General features: G+C 42.9%; 2 protein-coding genes across 2 annotated transcripts in view; one reads left to right on the top strand and one right to left on the bottom strand.

Moving 5' to 3' along the window:
* Positions 1-2,637: 2,637 nt before the first annotated feature.
* On the bottom strand, positions 2,638-6,944 carry LOC139211125 (uncharacterized). Its single transcript, XM_070841394.1, has 10 exons — positions 6,777-6,944; positions 6,129-6,264; positions 5,891-6,001; positions 5,656-5,788; positions 4,823-5,001; positions 4,572-4,645; positions 4,293-4,455; positions 4,105-4,190; positions 3,792-3,982; positions 2,638-3,352 (listed from the first exon to the last, which is right to left on the bottom strand). The coding sequence occupies exons 1-10, from the start codon at positions 6,892-6,894 to the stop codon at positions 2,864-2,866; spliced, it is 1,680 nt and encodes a 559-aa protein (XP_070697495.1). The 5' UTR covers positions 6,895-6,944; the 3' UTR covers positions 2,638-2,863.
* Positions 6,945-8,709: 1,765 nt separating this feature from the next.
* wdfy4 (WDFY family member 4) overlaps positions 8,710-17,353 on the top strand; it is a 39,560-nt gene continuing 30,916 nt past the window's right edge. Inside the window, exons 1-13 of the mRNA XM_070840476.1 lie at positions 8,710-8,887; positions 9,906-10,169; positions 11,218-11,329; positions 12,103-12,221; positions 12,540-12,668; positions 12,791-12,980; positions 13,538-13,727; positions 14,024-14,184; positions 15,351-15,583; positions 15,680-15,819; positions 16,025-16,155; positions 16,397-16,498; positions 16,630-16,820. Coding sequence (XP_070696577.1) covers positions 8,867-8,887; positions 9,906-10,169; positions 11,218-11,329; positions 12,103-12,221; positions 12,540-12,668; positions 12,791-12,980; positions 13,538-13,727; positions 14,024-14,184; positions 15,351-15,583; positions 15,680-15,819; positions 16,025-16,155; positions 16,397-16,498; positions 16,630-16,820 — 1,983 coding nt within the window. The 5' untranslated portion in view covers positions 8,710-8,866. The remainder of the gene's footprint in view (positions 8,888-9,905; positions 10,170-11,217; positions 11,330-12,102; positions 12,222-12,539; positions 12,669-12,790; positions 12,981-13,537; positions 13,728-14,023; positions 14,185-15,350; positions 15,584-15,679; positions 15,820-16,024; positions 16,156-16,396; positions 16,499-16,629; positions 16,821-17,353) is intronic.

The following is a 17,353-nucleotide window of genomic DNA, read 5'->3' as shown; positions in this document are numbered from 1 at the left end:
AAGCACTTAACCACACACACACACTCTTCTCCTCCTCCTCCTCCTTCTTCCCCTCCTTCCTTTCGTCTCTCTCTCCTCTTCTCTGTCCCACTGGCCCGGCGTGCTGTTGTTCTCACATACCTAGAGCCCTGCCCACTCTCTCTCTCCCCCTTTACACTCTGTCTCTCTGCCTTCTGCTGCACACTCTCAGTATCAATTTCTCACCGTCTAAAAATAAATACGTCTGGCTGCGTGCCCTCTGTCTTGTCACCCATTTCTTTACATTAGCTGCCCCGTCAGAGCACTGTCTTCACAATTCCCCCAGCTGTTTGCTCATGGAGATTTGATTATGGTCTCATCCGTACCTGACGTACAACCTCAGATCAATACATCAGTTCTTGCCATCTAATGGTTGATGTGGCCAAGTCATTGTGATGTCTGTATGTCCTATAAACCATGACAGATGCAGGATAAATTCAGGTGTAAACTTGTGTTTGGAAATGACAAAACACCACCACCTGAAGGGCACTCATATTCAATATCCTGACTCATTCAAGCTGATATTTCTAGTCTGAGAGGAAATGCCACACAACTCGGTCACTCAGTCATCCGTAGGGTGAAAACCACAGCACTCAAGGGTGTGATGTTCCTATTCTGCCTGGTAGGGTTGTAGTGGATGTGATAAAGCAGATGAATGGTGCAGTTCAAGAGGCTGGATGAGTGTAGAGTGCAGTGCAGAGACAGTGCTAGAGGAGAGAGGTTTCTGTGGTTTCTCATAAGAAAAAATAACCTACTCAGCTCACACATAATGATCAATCAATGACAGGTGGTTAGCACTATGCACAAACTTACATAGAGGAGTCACAGTACATTGGCGGTAACATAACTTTGTAATTCTATACATTTTCATTTTCATTTTCATTCCCTGGCAGACAGAGAAAAGCTCATATAAATAGATATGATAAAGAAATGGTGTTAACCCAGATACATAAATTAAATTTAACTTTACATGAGAGCTGAGATATCCTGAAAGTTGGATCATAAGCAGTAAAACTGATCTTCACCTTGCAAAACAAACTAAAAATGGAGCTTTACCTTCCATTTCCTTTGGTTTGTCACTGGTCAGAAGAGTCCTGGGTGGTTTTGTGGTAGTGAAGCCGTCTGCACAGTGAATCCTTCTACACTGGGGCCACTTCTAGAGCAAAAACACACACACTCAAGTCTAAACAATGGGGATACTGAGATCTCAGCGCTCTACTTAATTGATTATCTCTAAGAAGCCAATCAAATGACATTCCCATACCCAAAGAGAAGGGACTACTATAGCAGCCATCACTGACACACCAATGACATCTGCCCAAAGAATGCTGATGTGAACAGACTCTGACAGAAGGAAGGAAGGAAGGACAGTCATGCGAGTATTACTTGCCATGTCATCTCGGGTGGGCAGACCAGACGACTCTCAGTCTGGAGCCAGACTCTCTGTGGTCCACAAGAAAGCATCACGTAGTTCCAAACGGCGGCTGTGATAGGTACCGCTGCACAGAGAAATAAAACACAGCTGTGCGATGCTCTCCTGCTGTCCTCCTCTTCTGGGTTGTCAGTCTGTCTCTCTCTAAGGAAGTGAGCTGCCTTGATGGAGAAGTGAAAACTGCTGACTTCTGAGCAAAAAATATTATGAGTTTCTCCTGCAAATGTTATTACTGTACGGTTTCCCCACGTCCAACAGAGTAAGCTTCAACACTATGGCTGCTAGTAATTTGCCTATGTAAATCGAGAGGGAAGGTCACAAACTTTGAATGTGAAAAGCTCTGTTTCTCTCTGGCAACACAGTGAGATAAAAAAAAACAAAGATTAGTTTCTCTTTTTTATAAATGGCAGATTTCACAGATTTATTATATTATATGTATTATTACATATTTTTCCTGCAGCATAAAAACATGATCGCACAAATAAGATATAATACTGGAAACAGAAGGACATTTTGTCACCACAGATAAAATACATTGGGATATGGACAAATGGCAGCCAGTTAAATATAAAAACACTGATCCAGGGACAGAGAAATACAGTAAAAGCACTCACAGTTTTGCAGGCTTACATACACTCATCTTGACCACTTCATATGCGTGACAGGCACTACAGTACACACTTAAATCGTATCACATATGACATAGATACTCACATGGTCCAGACACACCGGCCTCTGACGGGTGTGGGGAGCATAATGTATAATCTAGAAATATGGTCCTGAGGGACACATAGGAAATGAGTGTGTTTAATTGAAGGCATGAAAAGAGCATGTCTCATTAGTGAGAGCAGAGAAAGTGTCACGGTCCAAATGACTGGGAGCAGGTCAGAGAAGTAATGACATTAGGAAGAAAGCCATTCAGTGCACCCGCTGTTAACCATTATCACCAGCTAATCACAGGACTTGCTAGTGTTTTGTGCAGAAATGTTCACAACTGTCAACTACGCTTTGCAGCATAACCACACTTTTCTTTAAAACAAAAATAACAATGATATTGGAAAAGTATGCTGCAGTGGAATACAAAAACATGTGTACAAATACCCAGTACTTTACACTGAACAAATGTAAACCAACAAGTTAATTTAACACTGTTAAATCTTAAAAGTATTCAGTGAAGTCTCTAAAAACTAGGTGAATATCTAAACTCTTAGTGGTAGTTATCCTGCTGACGGATCTACTCTATAGTCTATTGTGTATTAAAATAGAATATTAAGATAAAACTAAATATACATTCAAGTACAACATGTTATATGGCATTAGAGGGTTAGTGAATCTAAAGAGGTAATTCTCACAAAGACTCTGTAAACTGAGAATGTATGTTTGTAAGTGAGCAATGATGAAAAACTGACAGTTTTAAATGTCTATAGCGGTTTTGTCCTCTCTTGTTTGGGCACTGCCCACCCGTCTGCGACCCTCCAGCAGAAACGACAGCACGATAACCCAACGCTGTCCTAGTGACCTCTGTCGAGCTGAGCTGTCGCACTGTCTGAAGTAGGTGGTCATTCCCATGGCGACGGCATCAAACTGCTCGCTCAGTAGCCACGCCTCCCAAAGGAGCGTCAGCGCATTCATAACCATCATGACCACGACCCAGAACTCCACCCCGAACAACGTGAGCCACGATGACAAGCCGTGACTGCCCGCGGGCATCTTGTCATGCAGGTAACTTGCTGCTGTGGCAACAAACAGAAGGTGGGCAATCACCATGGAGAGGATGAAGAAGAGGAAGAGGCGGTGGTTACCCCGGCCGACGCACCGGTTGAGGAAAAGGCAGTGGTGGTCATAGTCTTTAATGCACACCTCACACAGCTTGCAGTGTTTAGTGAAGTCTGGCTGAAACAACTATGAAGGAAAGCAGAGACAGGGTGGGAAGGAGAGCAACAGGAACTATGAACCATGAACCAGACAATGTGCATCTTTAACTTCACAGTCAACCTTTTTCGAAAGCATAACATGGGTTTTGTGTTTTATTTTCTATCTCTCAGACGTCTACTGTGTTTGATTACTACTTTTTAATTCTACTAAGAGAAGAAAATCAAGTTAGAGGCTTAATCACTGTAAACATTTGATCACATTTATGGTTTCATCATTCGTTCATTATGACATTTGAGATTTTAGTGTGTCAAGAACCACTTGGAGGGGAAGGACCTTTGACGGCACACAGGAAGAGGAGTCTGCCTGTACATTTCAAGATGGAGACACATATTTAGATAACTAGATAGATATGTGGGTATGCAAATCACTGTGGCTCTCTGAACCGTGACCAGTGTGCGTGTCTTACCTCACAGTATGTGCAGAACCTGTGGGGGCTCTGGTTGTTCTCCACCAGGTCAGCGATACAAGAGAACCGAGGATCCGCATCTGCCCTGTCCATAGTCCCAGGGTCCTGAGTGAGGACCTTACAGAACAAACCGAGGACTAGGCAGAAGTGGACCATTGACATCTGGACCAGAGCACTGGTTGGCCACACACATTCAAAAGGTTAAGGATGAACTATTGTGAGTTTAATTTACAAAATCCTGCATTACATACAAACATATAATTAAGAAATGTGCATCGCCATGAGACTTAAAGTGTACTTCAACTGTTAAAGATATTAGGCATTATTTTTCCGTAGAAGCAGAGCAGGGAATGAAACATGCCAGCTATGAGGGTTCCCAAGTAGATCGGGTTGGGTAACCTGGAAGAAAGTCACATGATATCTCAACAGAGAAATACGACAAACAGTGAAATATGTTGACTCACTGATTAATAATTCAGATGTTCTATCATTTTGTCAAACCTTTGGTACGTGGTCATACGGTGGTACTGCGTGAAGATGCTTCTGGCCAACCAGGGGAAGAGAAAACCACAGATTAGACCTCCATAGCCTCCCAGCATGGCTGCTACCAGCAGGATGGCAGCTCCACTCAGGGTTGGAAAAGACAGAGTCCAGTAATACAGAACTAGAAGGAAAAGACACAGATTCAACACATGATTGCTCCCACAGCATTTTACGCATTACGCTGCCATTACTGTCATCACCACTGTCGTGTTGAATAAAACTACAGGTAATATTTACCATGAGACTCTCTGGGCATGTGGTGTGCTGGCTCATTAATGTACCGTCGCAGTAGTTTGGTGAGTTGCTGATGTCTAGAGAAAAATACCCAGTATAGCAATGTATTAATCAGCATTAGGATCCCAAGAGAAAAAGGTAATCTGGAAATGCGAACATGCTGGATATGTGAAGGCACTGAGAGATGCTACTATCCCATGCAGTGGCCTGCAAGTCAGTGTTTTTCCAGAGATTTCTAGAGACAGCAGATTCACCTAAACGTTTTCCCCTGCTTGCTGAGGTCCAGTGGTGTGAGGCCGCTGTGGTTCTTCTGAGAGAGTGTGCTGCACCCTGCTCTCTGCAGCAGCGTCCAGCACACCTCCACTCCGCCCCGCTCTGCTGCAACATGAAGCGCTGTCGCTCCCTGCTGGTCAACTGCATGCACATGACATCTCTGAAACACCAACAACGTACAGCTAATGCACTGCACTGGGCACCGTTTCACAAAAGCAATTTAAGATTTAATAGCCCCTTGTCCCATTGCAGTAAATATACATGGACTAAGATTATCTTCGCTATGAAGAGCCCTGCTTACATTAACATGGACTGGGACCACTTGGGTGCAGATTGACTCATTATATGCCTTCAGCTTATCACGTTGTTACGGCGAAGGTGTCTGCACATGATTGCCTTTTCACACATTCAGCAGACAACTTATAATAGTATCCCAAAGGAGTTGTGTTTCTAAAACACCTGGTAAAAGTCCAACACAATACTAACTTGCCTTAGCTTTGGTTTGGGTTACCAATAACTTCTGGGAAATCTGGCTCTTTAGTTTGCTAAATGCTTAACTTTTTTCACCCATAAGTTGTTTAAATCAGCTCTTAGCTATGTTGCGAAGGGCCGCGTCCAGATATTAAGCTCATCTCAGCTTATTTGCTGCCGAGGATGAAGTTAATGAGATTGACACTTCACAGCCCCGCTGTAAATATGTGGGTTTGAGAACCAAAACAATTAGCTAAAAGTGACTAAGAGAAGCTGAAGGCTGAGTAAAGTCAACACACATTTCTGCATGCGGATTCTCAGTGGATGTGGCAGCGATAGATACCTGGTCTTTGAGCAAATACCGGACCACCTCTGTGTTGCCTGTGGATGCGGCCAGGTGAAGGGGTGTCACCTGGTACATGTCTGTGTCTGAGAACCGAAACATCCCCGTCTCCCACAAATAGTGCACTGCAACACTGGGACAGATAACTAACAGTTAGTGCACGCATGATGTGTGGTCACTCAAAGACGATACAAATGACAAAAACAACCACGTCTGTGTTGTCTCCTCCACTCACACGTTGCCCCCTGTGACTGCATGATGCAGTGATGTTTTTCTCTGCAGGTCAATGAGACGCAAATCAGCTCCATACTGCATCATTTGGTGCATGATATAGATGTTCCCTTGCCTGTTGGGAGTCCAAAGTACAAACTGTTATTAGACAGGGCAGATCAAGTACAGAGCAAAAAGCATATGGCTCGTACCATGACACTGTCACCGAGCATCCAGGCGTTTGTTTAACGTTCGCTGCTCACCTGCAGGCAAAATGAAAGGCGGTCTGTCCGGCATCACATGTCAGGTTAGGGTCAGATCCATTGGTAAGGAAAACGTCGACCAGGGTGCGGTTACCGTGGAGGGCGGCGTAGTGGAGCGGGGTGAAGCCACCCCAGCCTGGGTAAAGACAAACACATCACAGCCAGGTTTGAGGATGCAGGGATTCAAATCTGCAGCCTCTGCGGGTAACAACATAAGCCTGTCGTAAGTCTGTCGGCCTGTTGATCATTAAGATCTCCTGGAGTCGGGGTTAGGGTTCCTTCTGGCACACTCTGACTTTGTGCTGTGTTGTCACAGGATCTGTCCATCTAGATCGGAGCCAGACCAGCAGGAGAGTGGTTAGGTTTCCACTTGGCATTGTGACAAAAATCACACCAGGAGCAAGATGAAGTTCAAAGAGCACCTTTTAAAAAAGGATACTGCAGGATTATACCTGTGCAGTGACATGGCTGGTGCACAGTGCAACTTAGCTTGTTTGCATGAGACTGGTTTAAGAAAACTGTGCAGACTTTGGTAAACATAGCAAATCAAGAAATAACATCACTGACAGGCTGAAAACTATTTGAACGCTGACAGAAACACAGAAGGAAGTAGTGTGACACAGTGTGATCAATCTTTTTCCATCTTACCTTTTTGTTTGAGCACAGATCGATCATTTTGGAGGAAGTGCACACACTGTTCAACATTTCCTCTCTGTATACAGTCAAATATGTCTCCACTGGTATCGCACACGGGCATCGGATGCATTGTGGCGGCTGCACGGAGGCGAGCTGCCCTTCGTGTTTCTCCACTGTGACAGAAACTGCAACGGATGAGCTCCTCGGACGAAGCGCTACAACATCATGATGTAAAGTGAGGAGGGAGATTATCTTTCGCTGCAAAGTGACGGGGATCTTTCATTGTGCTGTACTGATTGAGGGAGACCACGCCCTGGACGCCTCATTGGACGCGGCGGATCACGTGGGCGGTGACGTCACCGCGCTCACGAAACACGTGGTTCCTATAAATAAGGTGACACCTGAGAAAGTTAGTTAGTTAGTTAGTCTGGTGTCACCCTGAAAGAGGATATCCTGTGGGAGAAATCCAAACACATTCAATTTGCAGACATTTCTACATCTTTTATTTTAATCTTAAAATAAATATATGGAACATAATCTCCTATCAGGCGAAAATTATGAATTTATTTGAGGGTTTAGGTATCATGCATGTGATTATTTGAATATTATGACCATCGCCGACGTTGAATTTGTTGCTGCAACATACAATACTTGAACTAAAAGTAATGATAGTGAGATTTTAACATGCAACATGGAAATGGGAGTCGTTGCATGCATCATACTTGCTGTCATCTTAATTAGAAGTTAGTTAGTTAACACAGAAGCAGCAATGTGACCATGTGTGGGTCTGAGCACTGATATGCTAAGTAATGGAGTCTGGAGGAAACGCCGAGGATCTCTGCAGACAGAGGAAGTAAAAGGGGCTCAGGAGTCATGGAGCAGGTGAGCGTCAGGAGGGACGTGCAGGTGAGTGTCGGAGGTAGGCCTCTCTGTGTTTGGTCACTTTTTTTTATGGTGGAAGTTTGCAGACTGTCTTCATTGTGGACATTTTGAGCTTTCATAGTAGGTGAAGATGTAATTAGTGATGTCTTCGTTCAATTTCTGTGCCTAAATAAGCCACTGAGTTACTGTAACGTCTAACATCATGGCTGACTGTGATGGGTTTCGTTACATTTGCGTTTTTTTTTATTTTATTAATGTTGCAACCGCTTTGTTTTATTTTTAAAGAGTCTTATTAGTTGTATTATTACTGTTGATGTTCTTATTTTTCATATTTTTGTATTTTATTCTTTCATTTTTGTTCTTATCTTAATGGTCTGGTTTGACTTTTAACCAAAAGTGCTGTATAAATAAAATATATTATTATTATTATTATTATTATTATTATTATTAATGGGACAGGTTTGTCTCTCAGTATCTTATGTACTATGGCTGCTGTCAGCATAACGTTTCTGTATCACTAAAACCCACCAGATGGCGATATTTAGCCAAGTTATGTTAACACAGCTTTTATTTACAGTCATTGGCCAATCAATCCACTCCTGAATGACTCAGTAGGACAAGTTTTTCTTTTATTTGAAGATCAAACACTAACAAGATCCTTTGGGACCTTGTTGGCTGTGACTGTGGTAAAACAAAGCACACCAGGCCTGTCCTTTCATTCATTACCGGCTTTTATCAGCAGACAAACCGGTCGTTTCACCTATAAATCAAAGCCTTGAATTAATCCACACAATCCTGTGATTATAAGCTGCGTTTACTGGCTTCACGACGCTGTCACTGTGATTCATATCATGCCAGCCTTACATGACATGTCTATAAAAAGCAAGGGGACTCTTCTTTGAGCTGCAGTGGGAGGGCCCCATCCAACCAGCTAAACAACACTTTTTTCACTTCTGCTTCTCTGAGGAAGTATGAAAGCACATGACCTGGGCCAGCTGATGCGAGTTGCTGCTCTGCTTGTTCAAAGTTCAGCCTACTTGGTGCAGATTAGTCAGGGGCGGGTAGTCTTACAGAAGGGTCTGCACGGTAGGCGCTCGTCATGTCTTAGCAGGTCTCTGCTTGTCTTTGCTCCTGACATGGGAATGGAAGCAGACCACTCTCTCAGCTGGGATAACACAACACAGATGACGGTGTCCTCTCAGAGCTAGGAAACTTCCCCGATGGCTCTCACACAACTACAGGTAAGAATATGAGGACTTAACTGCATGAATGAGTTCATATTGAAGGAGTCACTGTACCCGGGATAATGCATTTTTCGCCGTGGCCCAAAACTCAACAGAGCTACATGTTTGCTTTCAAGTAAGGAGTTACTTTGGATGCTTTTGTGCTTCCTCGTTTTCTCACATGCTCATTGGACACAGAAGACTCTCACACGAGAAAACATCAAAGTATTATTGAATTTCTATGGAATGTGAAATGCCGTTCCCTTTACTTACCATCATAACCGCTTCTACTGGCTCTGGCTCACCAGTTATGTCTCGAACAATGTCCCTAATTGTTCATCGTGAGCGTGTGTCACTAAACAGAAAGTGCCCAAAATAATGCCGCTGTAATGAGGAAAGAATGGTCCAGTCGAGCCTGAGTCACACAGTGATATGACTTATCCACACCTGGTCTGACAGAGAGGTGTAACACTCACATTAGCAGCCTTCTGTGTGATGGATTTCAAACCGTAAAGGAATTGATTAATAACTTTGGCGATACTGAGAGGGACAGAACATCCTAGGGCTTTATCATTTAGTTTGATTTTGTGCATATGTGCACCTCAAATTGTCAAGTGGATCCACAGGACTGTTTAGGTATTCCCAAAGTGCTGCACAATTACTGTTGGTGATCACATTTTGCACTGGAGTGGAGGAGTGAATGAATTTGAAGCTCAGTGGTGACATTTTCTTGCATTATGGGTTTCCAATTGGTGAAAACTGGGCATCAGTTACATCATGCGGATCCTTCACAGAGGATGATAACCAGTAAGTGAAAATGGCACATGACTGCCAGTGGTCTTCTCTCTGGTGTTTTCTGAATGTAGGGAAGGAGGGATGAATGTTTTGGGGGAAAAAAAGGATCTGTCCCAGAGAAATCCCAAATAAATCAAGCACTAAGCAATATCTGCATCTCAGAGCAAGCAAATATAATTAAAAGATATTTTGGTATTTGAAAGATGCAACAGAGTCCCATTTTTTTTTTTTGTCCCTCCAGCACCAGACTGCTAAAGGGGAAAGGATCAATAAGGAAACAGGAGAGCTGAGTGCTTCGGGAGAGTTGTCTGTCTCCGTGGAGCTGAAGGTGGACAAAGTGGAAGGCTCTTGTAAAAACCTTCAACTCCCACAGGAGCTCAGAGAACAACTGCGGGAGCTGGGAATCGACACGTGCTCGAGCCTCGACACAGGACGCAGAACTGACTGTGTTCCTTTAGAGCAGAGAGAAGAGCGTCTAGTCAGAGTCCTGCCTCTCTACATACAGGTAAGAATGCACACATTGTTTAACCATTCATCATTTTTAGGGTTAGACTTTGCAGCTCATCAATCAACCAAGCAAGTTTATTTTTCTATTGTGATGAAGTGAAACTTATTCCATTATAAAACTCTGTAAACAAATAGAAACTACACACAAGCTTTAATGGATCATTTAAAGTGCAGCCGCAGTTTTAATTAATAACCAACCTTGACAGGATTAAATGGATGCTGCAGGACGCTCGAATGAACAACTTTAACAACATGATGTGGCAGTCAGACGTTTGACGCTCAGCTGACGTCACCACTGTCCCCTAAACTAACGTATCTGTGATCTCTCAAGTGTCACATGAAATATAAACGTGCCTCCGATCCACAGCTTCAGGACTCACTTTGATTCATATGGAAAAAGAAGAATTTCTCATCCTCTGTGCCTGAATTACGTCACAGTGATGAAGAAACCTCCCACCCTCTTTTTGTTTTTGTTTTTTTTAGCCGGGCACACTGGGAGTAAATTCCATCACTGATATGTGTGTGTGTGTGTGTGACACCATTGATCAGGCTCACAGCTGCAGACGTAATCACTCTTTGGTGTGTGTGAGTGTGTGAGTGACTGTGTGTGTGTGAGTGGGGGGGATATGTATAAGCCTCATGACCAGAGATTTGACCAGAACAGTAAAGGGCCTCATCAAGAACAGCAAGCTCAGTGAAACGTGATATCCTCTTATGGAACTGAAAGGAGCATATAGTCCGCACTGGCTTCTATTATTTATAGTGTCGTGCATTAGCCAAAGCAGCTGAGATCCAACTACAACATCTTATAGCACACAAAATTTAGTAGACTATAAACTTCCAGAGCATGTTTTAGGAGTACACACAGTACATGACAATGATTTTTAGAGTTTTATTCCAATAATTAGAGACACATTTATATACTGTTCTCACACAATAAGGCAGCTTTCAGTAGACTGTTACAGACTTAATCTCATGTTTCATTTTGGCCGTATGTTTATATGGGCTTTAAGATGTGTTTTTTGAGTGATGGACTCTGATCGCAGGCCTGTGAAGATGGTGGCAGACTTGAAGGCTTGGACTTAAAGGGGCTTGCAGCTCTCACTGCTGACGCTGTCATCCACAACATCCACAGCAGACTGGCAGAAAGGCCTGCAGGTACTAACAAGTGCTTTTATCAGATCACACATTGCAGGTTTTTTCCAGGTAGAGGGACTTTCCTGTTCTCCTGTCCACTTCTGCTTTTTCTATGTGCTGGTGTTGTTTTCCAGTAGGTTTTTTTTTTTTTTTTTTTTTCTCATATTGTAAAAGTGTTGACAATGAACCGCCAAAGCACGTTTAAAAAAAAAAAAAAAAAAAAAGTCGAAGTTTGTTGTTCCTTTGTTGAGGTTGGGATGCTTTCATAGGTATTACATGATGTTCTGTCAGCTTTCTCTGTCACTACATGTTCCTTTTGTCTGCTTATGCATGACTTCTTTTGTCTGGAGGAGGGTCAGAGGTGTTCTTTTAGGGAAGTAGATACTTGTGGTTTTGCCACCTCGGGGACAGGTTTGATAAGGAGCTGATGTGCTGCATGTATTAGCTATTTAGTGCTTGTTAACTATTCTTTCTTAGATCGAGGCTCAGCTGGTCTTTTAGACACACACCACTATAAACAGTTCATCAGAAACTGTTGGGTAACACAAAAGCCCACACTTACTAAAGTGGAGATACAATGCAAATGTTCTGTCTGGAAATAGAAATGAAACCTCGATAAACACGCTCACCCACCCAAACTCAGACATGCATGGTGCCTTCTGCTTGAACCTTTCCTACTGATTTCTGTGAAAGTGTGCAGACAATCTTACTGTCTTGTTTTTTTTTTTTTTTTTATGACTCGTTCAGTCTTTGGGGTCATTGTTCAGCGTGTGTTGTGTCTGTTGCGCTTCTAGAGGGAGCTCGTGATGAGGTGGTTCGGTTCTTCCAGAGGCAAGATACAAACTGTGAGGCGAGAGACGGTCAAGGATGGCTGCTGTTAAAGTCTCTGCTGCTGCTGACAGCTGACAGCTCAGTGAGTCATAATTCAGTTTTAAAGTGAAGTTTCAAAGTCGAGTTTATGTATTTTCATTTGATCAATGCTGTCAAAATCATAACCTTTTTACATTTGATGGTAGTCACTCATTCATGTGGAAAGATTAACCTTCTCTATGTGAAGTCCTTGACTGGTAGTGAATGTTGGACAACACACATTATGGATACGGGTTATTATTATTATTATTAGTAGTAGTAGTAGTATTAAGAATACTTTTAGAAAACAAAGATTTTCCTGAACTTCTTTTATTATTTTGATGAAAATATTAACGCTGTGTTTTTGTGTGTGCGTTTGTAGGATATATTATCCTGCATAAACTCAGGGCTCCCTGCTGCTTTGGTAAAATGTTTGTACCTGCTAGTGTGCCTTCCAGCTAGAAAGGAGAATGTGGCCATAGAGGAGACCTTTCAGGAGCCATTAACACAGGTCAGCAGAGGCAATAACCTTATTTTATCATTCTTTCATCCTCATACAAACTCTACTCGGTACAATTGCTGCTTCTGTTCTCTGTCACTGGATTTTGGTCTCACTTTAAACTTCCTCCCCAGGTTCTCCTTCAGCTCTGTAGGCGGTCAGTCAATGTGGAGAAACTGGTGGAAACTCAGGAACTGCAGTGTCTTATTATTGGGCTCACATCATTATGGGACCAGACCAGTGCCAGCTGGAGGCATCAGGCCTCCCGCGTCCTCAAGGCAGTCTCTGCTGTGGCAACAAGCAACACTGTCCCCAGCTTACTAGGTGAAGTTACTCAAAATGATTGGAATAAGTAACCTTTCTGTTTATTTTAGTCATTTGATTGTCCTGCTAATTCCTCCACTGAACACATGAGCACAGGCTGCTCAGACGGTGAATAATTAGATTTTAAGCGGTAATGACATTTCTGCAGACAGTTATTTTTAGTACCTTAATGAGTTGATTATACAGACACATGATCCCAGCAGAGAGACTTCGTATGAGTATGTTTCACATGAGCACAGATCAGTACAGATAATTCACTCAAATGTTCTGATACACACAAGTTTGGGACAACAGGAAGTTGTCAGCTTTGATATTTTGCTCACAACTCAATAACTGCAAAATGATGATTCTGTAGCAATTTGTTAAGGTAAGACAGGCTAAGAGTGTATTTATTCTACCATATCACTGAAAAACAGTCGTGAGACAGCATGCTTGAAGCATTACTTATTCTTGGTGATACATTTCTTAAATGGGTCGCTTTGAGTGTGCGGATGCTGATTCTGATGTGCTGTCTATCAGCAATTAACCAGAAACACTGTTTTTTTTTTTCTCATTAGGGAAGAACTGTGTGCGTATCTGCATCCAGAACCTGTTGCTCATCAGTGCTGATGTCTCGGGGCCGCTTCTAGCTGAGGTGGCTGTGGCTGTGTTCAGCTTCATTAGAGACACCTATGCCCTCAATCCAGCCCTCTTCATGGAGTTTGACACCAACGATGGCTACAAGGCTCTTGAAAACATCCTGAAGCGGTGAGACAAAAGGACATGAACAGAAAAGGAATGATGGAATAAATGAAACTCAATCAAAGGTTGTGCTTAGAGAGGAATAAAATACATATTTAAAAAAATGAAACGACATCAAAAGAATTTGATTTTGGTCTTTTTAAGATAAATATGCATTCTTAGAAATGATGTGGAATTTGATGAGCCCCTTTTAATATAAATGTAATTTGTCTGCTCTTCGAGTCAGAACAGACATATCTTTATTTCTCTCTGCTTTTCATTTTATTTGACTTTTTCGTGTCTTGTCATTTTTCCATCACAAGCTGTGAGAAAGATGTCTCCGCGGACCAGTTCCAACCTGTGGAGGAATTGCTGGCTCTTATTGCATCTCTCACCCTGCTCGGAAAAACTGAGCTGAAAGTGGCTCTGTGTGTTTCCAGCCCTCAACCTCCAGGCTTTAAGTTTGACCCGCCGCTAACAAAAGGTAGGTCAAGTCCTCACCATAACTTCTGCGTTGGTATTCTGCGGATGTGCCTCCCTAATTATCTGTAGCAGTTGATTGTACCTTGAGGACCAACTGTGAACTAAATTCACACTCCAAACCATCTAATTATCAACACATGCACGGCTCAGCAAAGCTAGGCTTTAAGGAGGGGAATAGCCCCCCCTGATGACCACACAGTGCATCCCTCCTTTGCACTTTTGCCCTCATATAACCCACCGAGTCAGACCCACGCCCTTTCCCTTATTTCCCACACACCCCGACTTCCCATTTCCCCTCCGCCACCACAATGCAGTGTACAACACCCCTCAGGTTAACAGGAAGCTGAGGTGATTATGTCTGGGATGATGAAGTGGAGGCTCCCCCTCTAACTCTGTTAGGATGCCCCACATCCATTCACCACTGGCCTACAGCAACCAGCCATCTATCATAGATGCACACACGCCTCCATCCAACACTCATAAATAGAGTGTGCATAATAAACACACACATACCCATCCAACCATACACACAGGCTCACACACTCAGCACCCATCCATCACATCAAGGAGTAGATCTCTTTCCAGCAGAGAGACCAGGGACTATTTTGTGCTGATCTTATTTGGTTCTGATGCAATTTTGACTAAGTGTGAAAATGAATCCTATTACTAACCAGGTATATATTTATTCACAACAAACACAAGTGTGTTTCGGCTCCCTAATCTAAGACCTCCTCTAAATATTGTGACAATGCAGCAAACAAACTCTATTAAGGTAGATTATGCTACTTTTCTTTTGCCTTTGTGCATCTTATGTTGTTGTATTTCAATCTATCTATGTATGCGTAACTCAATCGGCTCGTGGAATTCATCATGTGGTCTGTGTAAGGTTGTTTGTAACTTATTAGTTTTCCCTTTTCTATGAAATTGACTATCTAACCTTGCCGAGCAAAATCTGATAAATCAACCTTTACATTCAAAACAAATTTTGGATAAATTGACCTTGGGCCCATATTGTTTCGCAGTACTGTTTGTCACAGACTAATGCACGAATACATTCTCCCAGTTCAGAAAGTTAAGATAAACAAACATCAGACCGTATGCTGAGACCTCCTTTCACAAGTAGTATACTGACACTTTCGATTCTTCATCTCCTCCCTTTCCCTCCAGGTCCGACAGTAAAGAACCTGTCCGCCTTCCACTTGCTGCAGGCCTCCTTGCTGCGTTCTCAGGATTCTCTGCTGTGCTGCCAGCTTCTGCGAACCCTGCAGACATTATGGGAGCGGGACACTGCCAATTTCTTCCTCTTGGAGTGGACTGTCCAGTCAATGGCCCAGCTGGCTGCCTGTGTGTGGCGTAAACCAACACCAGTCCAAAAACTATTCTTTTCACTGCTAGAGATGGTATGACGTCTAATGTTCACACCAAAATCCATACGCATATTTTGTCTTTGATACAACATGCATATGAGGTTTGATTAAACTCTGGGTTTTCTACAGGTGGTATTTAAGCTGAACTACATCCCCCATGAGACCTTGCGGGCATTGGTGGGTGTACTGAAGCAGAGCTGGGCTGGTACACAGGCTGGAGGAGTAGTGGGGATAGAGTATGGAGTGGTGGCTCTCAGGTGTTTTCACAGGTGAGCACTGCTAGTTGGTAACGTTACTCAACATAACTTCTCCTGCAACAGCGTGTTTAGTCTGATCATTAAGACGGGACAGGATGAAGTTGTTCATTTTAGTTATAAGTACAGTGTATTTATTTTTAAATTAACACTACAGGTGGCAAATGGTAGGAAAAAAACACCTTGTTTTCTACCCATTGTTGTCTCCTCTGCTCTGCAGGATGACCGTGCGCAGTAGCATGCTCGCCGAGGTGCTGAGTGACTTGGGCCTGCTGGAGCTGCTGCTTGGGGAACTTCGTAGGAGAGCTAAGATCCTCAGGAAAGCTGGAGTTGTCTCTTCCTCAGAAATAAGTATGAAACAACACAGGAGTAGAAAATGTCAATGTCAAAAATCAATCATGGTTAAACAAATAAGAGCAGACAGATTAGGACACTTTTACTTTCTTTCACTGACACTACTTTCAAAATGGGTAATTTTGAAATAAAATTGATGTGGACCTTTTTCTTTGGGCCTGTAAGGTTGGTTCAGGAGCCAAATTTCATGAGAAGAAATGTCACTGTCATTTGCTTATGAAGTTCTTTTTCTCTTTAGATCCCCAACAGCTGCCATGTGTGGAGGACATTGAGAGACTGCTCACGACCTGTATGCTTCAAGTTGTGTCAACCTTGACTTTGCGCTCAATCAAAAACACAGGTATGCACATGACCAAGATTTTATCAATATTTCTCTTTCATTACACTGTGTTTCTTTTTTTTTTTTGATGCTATGGCTCTAAACTGCTCTTATATCCTTAATTATAATTCATTCTTGCATGTGCATTTCAGTTTCAGTGCGAGATCTTGGTATGGTTCCCTACATAAAGATCTTCTTGAATGAGGATCAGTATCGAGGTCCCACTCTGAGCATTTTGGAGCAGCTAGCTGAGATTAACCCCGACGAGTTCATGAGCACAGCCATTGGAGCCCTCTGCTCCTCCACACAGCAGGAACTTGGGCTGAAGCAGGACCTTTTGCAGGTGCTCACAGACAACAGCACACTTGCACATTGTGATCTCAGCTGACTGTAAATATAGTCTCCACTCCACATCAAATCATAACAAATTGTAATGCACTTAAAACATTATAAGCTAGTGAATTTATTTTCTTAGCATGTGAGACCCTGATTACATTATGGACAAATGCAGATTGATTTGCTGAAACCGGTTTAGCAGTTAACTCTGGATCGATTTGATTAGGCCAGCAGCCCTGTGCTGTGGCACGCTGAAGATTACCACCTCTATCAGATCAGTGAATGGGGCAGAGATCTGATTAAGCCTAACTATGTTACACACCCACTGTATGTGTCCGTTTTTATAGATGGCATCGAGAAGAGCACTTACTTGCAGATATAGTGTGTGTGCGCTTGTGTGTGTGTGTGTGTGTTCTTTGTGCTAACATGGTTAAAGCAGGTGGCAATCAGATTGGGTACGACCTGGGTTGGCAAGTGTTAAGAGCCATTGTGATTACTCCAGTTTCAGTTAATCACATTTCCCTCTGCGTTCTGTCTCAC

Source organism: Pempheris klunzingeri, chromosome 12 (genome assembly GCF_042242105.1).
Source record: "Pempheris klunzingeri isolate RE-2024b chromosome 12, fPemKlu1.hap1, whole genome shotgun sequence".
Lineage (NCBI taxonomy): Eukaryota > Metazoa > Chordata > Actinopteri > Acropomatiformes > Pempheridae > Pempheris > Pempheris klunzingeri.
This window is presented reverse-complemented; position numbering and strand designations above follow the sequence as displayed.

Bases quoted from the DNA above. Each gene is read 5' to 3' on its own strand.
- LOC139211125 (XM_070841394.1), bottom strand. From the start codon at position 6,894: ATGCATCCGATGCCCGTGTGCGATACCAGTGGAGACATATTTGACTGT. The intron at 4,646-4,822 runs GTGAATCTGCTG...ATTTTTCTCTAG, and splicing joins AAGCAGGGGAAAACGTTTAG to ACATCAGCAACTCACCAAAC. The intron at 3,983-4,104 runs TCTTTAACAGTT...AACCTTTTGAAT, and splicing joins CGGAAAAATAATGCCTAATA to GTGTGTGGCCAACCAGTGCT.